Source organism: Littorina saxatilis, linkage group LG2 (genome assembly GCF_037325665.1).
Source record: "Littorina saxatilis isolate snail1 linkage group LG2, US_GU_Lsax_2.0, whole genome shotgun sequence".
Classification (NCBI taxonomy): Eukaryota; Metazoa; Mollusca; class Gastropoda; order Littorinimorpha; family Littorinidae; genus Littorina; species Littorina saxatilis.
Genome location: NC_090246.1, coordinates 10,736,821 through 10,746,802, shown reverse-complemented (window position 1 = coordinate 10,746,802; position 9,982 = coordinate 10,736,821). Strand labels below are relative to the sequence as shown.

The 9,982-nt window shown below is 43.9% G+C and overlaps 1 protein-coding gene across 1 annotated transcript in view; it reads right to left on the bottom strand.

The window, feature by feature from the left end:
* Nucleotides 1-1,329: 1,329 nt before the first annotated feature.
* The window catches only part of LOC138958176 (U-scoloptoxin(05)-Er3a-like), a 195,238-nt gene continuing 186,585 nt past the window's right edge, over nt 1,330-9,982 (bottom strand). Inside the window, exon 4 of the mRNA XM_070329261.1 lies at nt 1,330-1,706. Within this exon, the coding sequence (XP_070185362.1) occupies nt 1,495-1,706 (212 nt within the window). The 3' untranslated portion in view covers nt 1,330-1,494. The remainder of the gene's footprint in view (nt 1,707-9,982) is intronic.

The following is a 9,982-nucleotide window of genomic DNA, read 5'->3' as shown; positions in this document are numbered from 1 at the left end:
TTTGATTCGTTATATGTATTTTGTATGAATCAAAATACTTCTCTGTGTGTTTGTGTATGTATATGTGTGTGTGTGTGTGTTCATGTGCGTATGTGCGCACTTATAAATTATGTTATTGTGCGTCTGTCTGTCCGACGTTGTGCGTTTGTCTGTCTGACGCACGGTTTGTAAATCAGTCTGTCCGCACGTGCATTCTCGTAGGCATGCGCGGCCAACCACAACATAATTCAACTGTAGATATTTTTGCACTCTCCAGGTGTACAACTATATTTGGCAAACAACAGAGCATTCGGTTTCTAAAACTTGACTCTGGTTACCCAAACTTTAATAGGTAAAAGAATCGCGGCTTTTATTGTTGGCTGCCCGCAACACATCTGTTCCCAATGGCTTGATCATTATGCCTCTGCCCTTCTCTGATGCAATTACGTTTTTTTCCCAACTTCCTCTTTCTCCCGATTAGGCGACAGTTGGTTGGCCCATTCCTTTTTAATCGTCTCTGGAGCCTGGTGTGTGTGTGTGTGTGTGTGTGTGTGTGTGTGTGTGTGTGTGTGTGTGTGTGTTTGAGAGAGAGAGAGAGAGAGAGAGAGAGAGAGAGAGAGAGAGAGAGAGAGAGAGAGAGAGAGAGGAAAAGGATAAGAGGATAAAATAAGAATAATATTTCATATAGTCCTGTGAGGTTGCCTTCGTGGAAATTCGGGCTGCTTTCTGACAGGGGAAAGCGAGCTGCCATACATTATACGGCGCTACCCATACCCAGAGAGAGAGAGAGAGAGAGAGAGAGAGAGAGAGAGAGAGAGAGAGAGAGAGAGAGAGAGAGAGAGAGAGAGAGAGAGAGAGTTTAAGTCCAGACTCTCTTACTTTTCTAGAACACTAAATTTCTCACAAGACGGACCAAGGGGTAAGGCGGCGAGGAAGGTGTCAAAGATTTTGAAGCCAAAGGAAAGTAGTCCCGTAACCTTTGGTCGTTTGGGAAGCAATAGGTTAGAGACCTCAACCTTTCAGTCTTGGGCCAACCTTGGGAGGTGGCTAGGTGCCTATCTCCTCTCCCTCGCTGGTTGCCCCTTCTTTTACCTTGGATAGGATCAGGTATTTGTTTTAATCACTGCACAGCATTTAACTTTTTTTTTTAAATCGGGTAATTGCCACTCTTACTCGAGATCTCAGTAAATCATGGTGTCACACACACACACACACACACACACACACACACACACACACACACACACACACACACACACACACACACACACACACACACACACACACACACACACACACACACACACACACACACACACACACGAAATATACACAACACGAACACACTCGTATTACTAAAACATACTTTTAATCACCAAGAAGACAGCACTGACGACACATCACACCACAGAGAACAATACAAAGCACCAGACAGTGACAGTATACACACAACGACACGGCACGTGCACAAAATCAACACAAGTACAACACAACAGTGAGTCATTTAGATCAGGGTCAAAGCGCTGCGAGAGTAGCTGAAAGAGCTAGCGAGGCCAGTGCAATAGCAAGCAAGATGGCGGCAGGAAGTGACGTCACTGTCATGGCCGGGTTGCATCCGTCGGTGTAACAGGTGTGAAAGCAGACGTGCATCGTGATCCCCGGGACCACCTCTCTTCGCTCGCACTGCTTCTTTTCGATTTCGCTGCACGCTCGAAACACGAAGTTATCTGGCGGACAGAGAAAAACAGAAATGACATGTTAATGATATTTATCCCCCCCTCTGCTTCTTTCTCTCTGTAAACTTGTAGGGCTAGTTATTTTTCGGTAACTTACCCAACAACCAAAATCACTTACCCAACAACGGGCCTGAATCCTCGATCGCTCATGGGTAGAGACTGTACACATTGTGGATCTACTTTTTGCGACTCAAAAGTTCAGAACACTCTAATGTACAAAATATACATTTCTGGAGCAAACAATACAACCATACCGCATTTAAACCAGCAACTACAGGCTTGAACACATGAATCTCAATATAAAATCCATGAGTTTGGTTGTTTTCTGAATTCAGATCTGCCGTGCACAATCGTTTATCGCTAGCAAGATTCAAAGGAAAAGTAACTCTCATACTTTGTCTAGCGACACGAGTAGTTCCCCTTCCAGATTTCGGCTGCATCTACAAGACTGCAATCCGACGGTCAGTTTTCAACAATATTTCATTTTATAAACAGATCACACGCAATCAATTACAAACATTTAATCAACTTGAAGAACATGCAGCGGTTTCATACACTATTTTGCCCCAGAAAACTAAACTTCATACAGTTTTTAGCGTTGGAACACGGGTGTAAAACTTCGTCTGCTAGTCACATTCGAGGAAAGAACATTTCCTGAGCGATACCAAAACATGAACAGAACACACACTATCTGCCTTTACCGCCACAGCAGAATGACAACATAACTGTGTACTTGATTTTAGTTCAAAACATGGAAACTGACAAGAAGTGTTAACAAAATTGAATGATTTGCACGGAACTATTCAACCGCGCATTAATCGATCGCCTGCGCAGGTAGACTGGTTGGGTGAATATGATTCGATCAAACTTTCGCACAAAAACTCCTCTTTTCTTTGAATAACTGAAGAAAGGAGGGATAAAGAGGTTACATGCCTCGTCTCAGTGATTATCAAAAATAATGGTCTCAGTTCGCGGTCATGAAAAAGCTCGCTGAAGCTCGCATTTTTCATGATCCGCTAACTTCGACCATTATTTTTGATAATCACTGAGACTCGGCATGTAACCTCTACATACGATACCGATGCATGCACAGCCTGGCGGTGACCTTACGATTGATTTTCTGCTGATAATATATGTTGAGGTCACCAAGACAAACTTCGTTTTTAGAAATTCTATGCCACGTCATCGGGAGACATCCAGAAGAAGATACGTAGAGGTTACATGCCGAGTCTCAGTGATTATTAAAAATAATGGTCGAAGTTAGCGGATCATGAAAAATGCGAGCTTCAGCGAGCTTTTTCATGACCGCGAACTGAGACCATTATTTTTAATAATCACTGAGACGAGGTATGTAACCTCTTTATTCCTCCTTTCTTCAGTTATTCAAAGAAAAGAGGAATTTTTGTGCGAAAGTTTGATCGAATCCAAATCACTCAACCAGTCTACCTGCGCTGGCGATTGAATAATGCGCGGTTGTATAGTTCAGGGAAAATCAATCAAATCTGTTAACACTTCTTGTCAGTTTTCCTGTTTTGGACTAAAATCAAGTACACAGTTATGTTGTTATTCTGCTGTGCCGGTAAAGGCAGATAGTGTGTGTTCTGGTCATGTTTTGGTATCGCTTAGGAAATGTTCTTTCTTCGAATGGGACAAGCAGACGAACTTTTGCACCCGTGTTCCAACGTTAAAAACTGTATGAAGTTCCGTTTTCTGGGGCAAAATAGTGTATGAAACCGCTGTATGTTCTTTAAATTGATGCGATGTGTGCATTTGGTTGCGTGTGATCTGTTTATAAAATGAAATATTGTCGAAAACTAACCGTCGGATTGCAGTCTCTTGTCCAAGCAACTCAGTTCAGAAAATTTGGAAGGGGAACTACTCTTGTCGTACGAGAGTTACTTGCCTTGGGAGTTTGCGTGCACTCATAAGAGATCTAAAGCGAGTTTCTCTGCACTGATCGTTAGATTTGGATTTAGAAAACAACCAAACTCAAGATTTTATATGGAGATTAATGTGTTCAAGCCTGTCGTTGCCAGTTTAAATGCAGTATGTTTGTATTGTTTGGTCTAGAGATGTATATTTCGTACATTGGAGCGTTCGGAACTTTTCAATCGCTAAAGTAGTTCCCTCAAAGTCTAACTCATCAACCTGTGAGCTATCGAGGATTCAGGCCTGTTGTTGGGTAAGTGATTTTGGTTGTTGGGTAAGTTACCGAAAAATAACTAGCCCTACACCTTTACAGAGAGAAAGAAGCAGAGGGGGGAATAAATAATCTTTATTTGACGCAATTGTTTACATTATGACATCTTTTCTAACTTTGTTTCGCCTCTGACGTCAGAGATTTCACGTTAAAAGAGAGGGTCAAAAAGAGACGTCTTAGTTCGGTATCGTATCTCTTTAAAGACGAATTTACCAACCAGGAAACTACAAGTAACTATGAGTTACTTCTCGTTTTCGCTGAAAGATCGAAACACAAAGCCAACTCGGGTGACAGAGAAAGGTAGACAATTTAGCTTGAGTGTGTCAAACGTGACAACCCTCGAAAATGGAATTCACAACAATGTGAATCAGTGTCAATAACGCGTGTGCCCTCCGTTGTGTGCCAGGCATGGAGTGGATCAGGTTGCATATGAATGCTCTGGGAACTCCATTCCACTCCTGCTGGAGCCATGGCAGCAGTTGACCCAGATTGGCAGGAGGAGGGTGATGTTGCTGTACCCGACGACAAAGCTCGTCCCACATGTGCTCTATGGGGTTCAGGTCCGGGCTGTTGGCTGGCCACAGCATCCTGTTGACCCTGGCCTGCTGGATGAAGGTGTTTACAGCTGCAGAGCGATGGGGAGGTGCGTTGTCATCCTGAAGAATCGCACGAGGGCCGATCGCTTGGGGTTGCAGGATCTCATTCTGGTAGCGGACACCGGTCAAGTTGCCCACTACATGGTACAGAAGTGTCCTTTGACGTGTGCTGATACCTCCCCAGACCATCACAGAGCCTCCGCCAAAACGCTGCCGTTCCAGAACAGCGCCTTCTGCGAAGCGCTCTCCGCGACGCCTCCACACTCGGATGCGACCATCAGCAGGTTCCAAGCAAAAGCGGGACTCATCTGTAAACAACACCTGAGCCCACTGCTGACGTTGCCACCTCACATGTTGAGTGCACCAGGCTCGGCGAGCTGCTCGGTGATTAGCAGTCAGGGTTGTTTCTCAGACTGGACGCCTTGCAAGCCAAAGTTGTGTAAGCGGTTTCGGATCGTCTGACCACTAACAACAGTGTTGGTGGTACCGGCCCCCGTGGCGCAGTGGTTAGCGCGTCGGACTACGGGCCGGGAGATCGTGGTTCGAATCCCATAAGGGGTGGGTGGGTTTTTCGAGCTTCGGTCGGCTCCTACCCAGAGTGGAAGTGCTAAAGTTCCAATGGGAAGGCTGGGATCACACAGCCGAGTGTCATTCACTTCACGAATGCCATTGAAAGCGCAAAAATAAAAAAGAAACTTGTCTCGATTCTTGTGACCCTTCCTGCTCAGGGCTCTCATGGTGACCTTGGTTCCAGTGTTCCTGTTCCAGCCATCCCTGAATACTCTGCTGCCGGTCTGGGATACTCCGGGGGGTCGACGGAAGGACGCAGTGGCGGTCTGCTCTCTGAGGAGACGCTCACTCAGTCTGGCTCCGCGACTTAACAGTCAGTGTCGTAAGTAGAGGGCTTAGTAGGTAGCGGTGCCTGTGTCCCTTGCCAGGAACAGGACCAATACTGAACACCGTTGAAGTGACTCAGCAGCAGTGCAGTGTCATCTTCCGAGGGTAGCCTACCGCAGCGGCCTGACATCCTTCCGTGGTAGCATACTGGGAGAAGGAACAAGCGTCGGGACAAGCAAAAAGAGAATGAAATATATATATATATATATATATATAAATTAAAAAAAAACAAAAAAAAAACAGTGTTGGTGGTAGCTTGTAGGCGTTGTCTAATGTTGTTTGCCGTTGCATGGCCTGCCTCTGAATGAAGCGATCCTCTCTTTGTGTGGTGACTCTGGGCCGACCAGAACGTTGTCGCTCCTGCACTCTTCCAGTTGCTTGGAATCTCTGTTTTAGTCTGATGATAACAGAGGGAGCCACTGCAAGCCTCTGGGCCACTTGCCTGGCAGCAACACCGTCTTGTAGCCATCCTACTGCCCTTCCTCTATCCAAATCGCTCAGTTTTCTTCGTGGGGGCATGTTGCTACTGTGCATAATTGTGTCAGCGTGTCAACCTTTAAACACAAGCTGGTGAGCGATGTTCATAGCCAGGATCTAGGACCCTGTTGTAGCAAGTGCATCACAACCTTATGCCCTGGCATGCGTTCCGCAAATTTCATGGGGCTATAAATGTAGTGATATCTGCATGCTCACTAGTCATGGTTATCCATACTGCCTGGCCACACAGCCAGCCTCAGTTTTATCCTTGCCTTCTGCAGCAGTCTGCATTCAGCTATCACAGTGAACAGTCTCTTGCTTCAGTACTCTCTACTTTGTGCTTGTGTTTAACCTTACCTTTTAGTCTTATATTCAATACAGTGTAATCATTACTATACACGCCTTCACAGTGTTGTCTATGTGTGTGAGTGTCATACTACACATACATCATATTATTACAATAAAAAACACCCTTTTTCTTCCAAAATGCAGAAGCTTTTGAGAAGTCCAACAAAGGGAAATAACTCTGCCTGCCAAACAAAATTCTAGGTCAAGACTCATTGTTCATTTGTTAATTCAAACACATTAATCTTTTAATTATTATGTCGATGTTTAATTTTGTGGCAATTTTTTTATAATTAGATCCGTTTTTTCAACCGATCCTTAACTTTTTTTGAAGAGTGTACATGTATAATTGACTTCTCGATTTCGCTGCACGATCGAAACACAAAGCCTGGGAGACAAAAGAACAGAAAGAGCATTTGATGCGAGTTTGTCCACCTAAAAACATACACCAACACCAACGATAATTGTCGTCTGAATTTCGGTGCACGATCGAAACACGAAGCCATCTGGGGGGCACACAAAAAGACGACACATTTTGAAGGGAGTTCCGCAACCAGGAAACAAAAACTAACTACAACTAACTTTTCGATTTTGCTGCACGATCGAAATACAAAGCAATCTGGGGGACAGAACTGAAACCAGGACACACACATACTTACTTTAACTAACTTCTCGATTTTGTACTATCAAATCACAAAGCCATCTTGTGACAGAAGATCAGATGGAGCATATTTATTTTATATGGGAGATTTATATAGCGCTTGACGTTCTCTAAGCGCTTTGAAGTGAGTTCGTCAACCTCGAAACAAAAACCAAACGTTATTTAACTTGTCAACGTCGCTGCACGATCGAAACATAAAGCCACCTGAGGGACAGAAGAAAGAACTCAATTAACAGAAATGAAACAAAAACTAACAATAATTTACATTTACATTTGCTGCACGATCGAAACACAAAGCCATATTGGGGACAGGCAGAGGAAGTAACTTTAAAAAAAAGTGAATTCACAAACACACAAAAAAAGCTAACAGTCAATATCTTCTCAATTTCGCTACAAGATCGAACAACAAAGCCACCCGGAGGAAAGGAAACATCATCATCAGCATCACCATCAGCATCACCATCAGCATCATCATCGTCGTCGTCGTCGTCGTCGTCGTCATGATCATGAGGGTGGTGGTGCTTTCATCGTTATAATGATCATTAGTAGTCGTAGTAGCAGCAGTTATATTAGTAGCAGAAGTTATAGTTGTATAATTTAAAAACTTAGTTTCTAAACACGATTTAAACTGCTTTACATAAAAGCTGTTAATAAGTTTCGACAAGGGAGGGGAAATGACGGTTGGATGTTAACGTTTGTTCGACACAACAATCTGACAAATCACCATGGAGTCCTCTCGAGGGAGAGGGAATAGAGATGTGAAGTTATCATGTAAAAGAGAGGAGAGAAAGGGTGTTGACGAAAGGAATGATCCAGAGAGAGAGAGAGAGAGAGAGAGAGAGAGAGAGAGAGAGAGAGAGAGAGAGAGAGAGAGAGAGAGAGAGAGAGAGAGAGCGATTAGTGGACCTTGCCCAAAACACGAGACAGCTTCATCGTTTCTAACACAATTATTTATACCTCACCGTGTTATGGCGAAAAAGAGTCCCACTCTGAAAAAACACTTTGCTAAATAGCTTCTGTCTGCAAGCGCCGGAAATACTGCGTTTTTGCAATTACACAGATACAGACGCACGCACACAGGTACTGAGAGAGAGAGAGAGAGAGAGAGAGAGAGAGAGAGAGAGAGAGAGAGAGAGAGAGAGAGAGAGAGAGAGAGAGAGAGAGACAGAGACAGAGACAGAGACAGAGAGAGACAGAGAGAGACAGAGACAGAGAGACAGAGACAGAGACAGAGAGAGACAGAGACAAAGAGAAGGAGAGACTAAGACAGACACAGACGGACAGAGACAGAAACGTAAAGAGACACAGACAGACAGACATAAGAAAAGACAGACAGAAAGAAAGACCGTCAGAGAAAGAAATACAGAAAGAGATTAATATATCTGCACAAATTTGACTTGTTTTGGTGAAATTGTAGAAATGAGTGTTTTGGTTCCATTTTCATCACGTTAGAAGCCGGGCTAGTACTATCTCGAAATTACAATGATTTCGAATGTGATTCAGAATGTCCAACGTTAGCGTAGTAGCAAGGAATACTACAAGTTGGTAGTTAAATAGTTATATAAAACGCTACAAATTGAGAAAAGAGCATGCTAGTATGACACACAACACATTGCTAGTTAAGGACACGGGAACTGGAAAACCTTTTCAAGAAACCCCACAGATGAATGTTCTCAAATCTGTGGAACTGACTCAAATCGCTCTCAATCTACTCTTCATGTTGAATGGAAGTCATCAGGCTCTATTCTTCCATTCTACAGTGAACAGCAGTAAGTCACCATTACCACCTCAGGGTTCCAGCCGCTGCAATGTTGAAATTGCGTGCGGTAGAGGAAAGTGGCCTATAATGTATCGCCGTCTCCTGTAGAGGAACGTGATCAACAATTGTCCCACGACTTCTTCACGCTTCAATAATTAGTTCGACGCCTTTCCAATGAGTTCTAATTTCGTGGTGGGAAAAGTGGCCGGCACTGTCGGGGCCACGTTAACCACTGTCTGTTTGCAACGTCATGTTCAATGCACGATTTTCGGAAATAACTGAAAAAGTATACCCTTGCTTTTAGTGAGTCAAGCTATCCACACGTGCTACTGTCCCCGTTTTTCAGAACCACCCTCTCGAAAGTGATGGCCTATAATGTCGCACGGGAAAGTTTGCCTCACTAAAAGCAAGAATATTCACTCTTTCACAACCCACACATCCACACAGAGTTATTACCGGAGTTGATCTATCCGCCGCTCGTTATAAAGGTATGGTCCCTCTCTCGGAAATTTTCGATTGCTAAAAAGTAGTCCTCAACAAAAGCTATGACTGCGCCCCCATGAGCTATCGAATCGAGCTGGGTGAATACCATTTTGGTTGCTGGGTGGTTATCGCGAATAAACACCCGTTCTTGGTGATAGATGGAAAGAAGCAGAAAGTTGAACTAAGATGAGAAATGGGTGCTTCTGTGGATATCTAGGCGAAACGAGTTAGGAGCAGCTAGTTGGCAACTTCCGATGAAAGCGACGAAAGCGCCGATTGGTTGTTGCCTTTTTGCGGAGAATGAAAAGAGGAAAGTGTTTTATTCCTCTCTCTGCTCCGAACACATCTCGTTCCCCACCTAGGCCTATTCTCAGGAGAATCTCATTTTAAACACTGTCACTCATCCGTTCTCCTTTTTATATAATCGTCCCCCCGACACAGGACTTACAGTCAACGTAACACAGTCTTCATCCCATTCAACCTTTCAATGACGACAAATTGCCATGCTGGATTCAAGTCTCTGTGGATTTTCTGTCATGCGACATTGTGGACCTTGTGGACTTATGAGTTGACATGCGTTTCTAGGTCTCTGGGTCTGTCTCTGTCTCTCTGTGTCTGTCTGTTTATATATCTGTGAGACTGTCTTTCTGTCTATCTGTGACACTGTCTCTGTCTGTTTCGGTCTGTTTATATCTCCGTCTGTCTCTGTCACCGTCTGTCTGTCTGTCTGTCTGTCTTGGACGAATGTACTAATGGCTATGTTAAATGTAGTCCGTGTTTGCTTTACGTGTTTGTAAAATGCAGACAGTTTTGACGATTTTGATTTGCCTGAAAGCTTTATCCTTATTC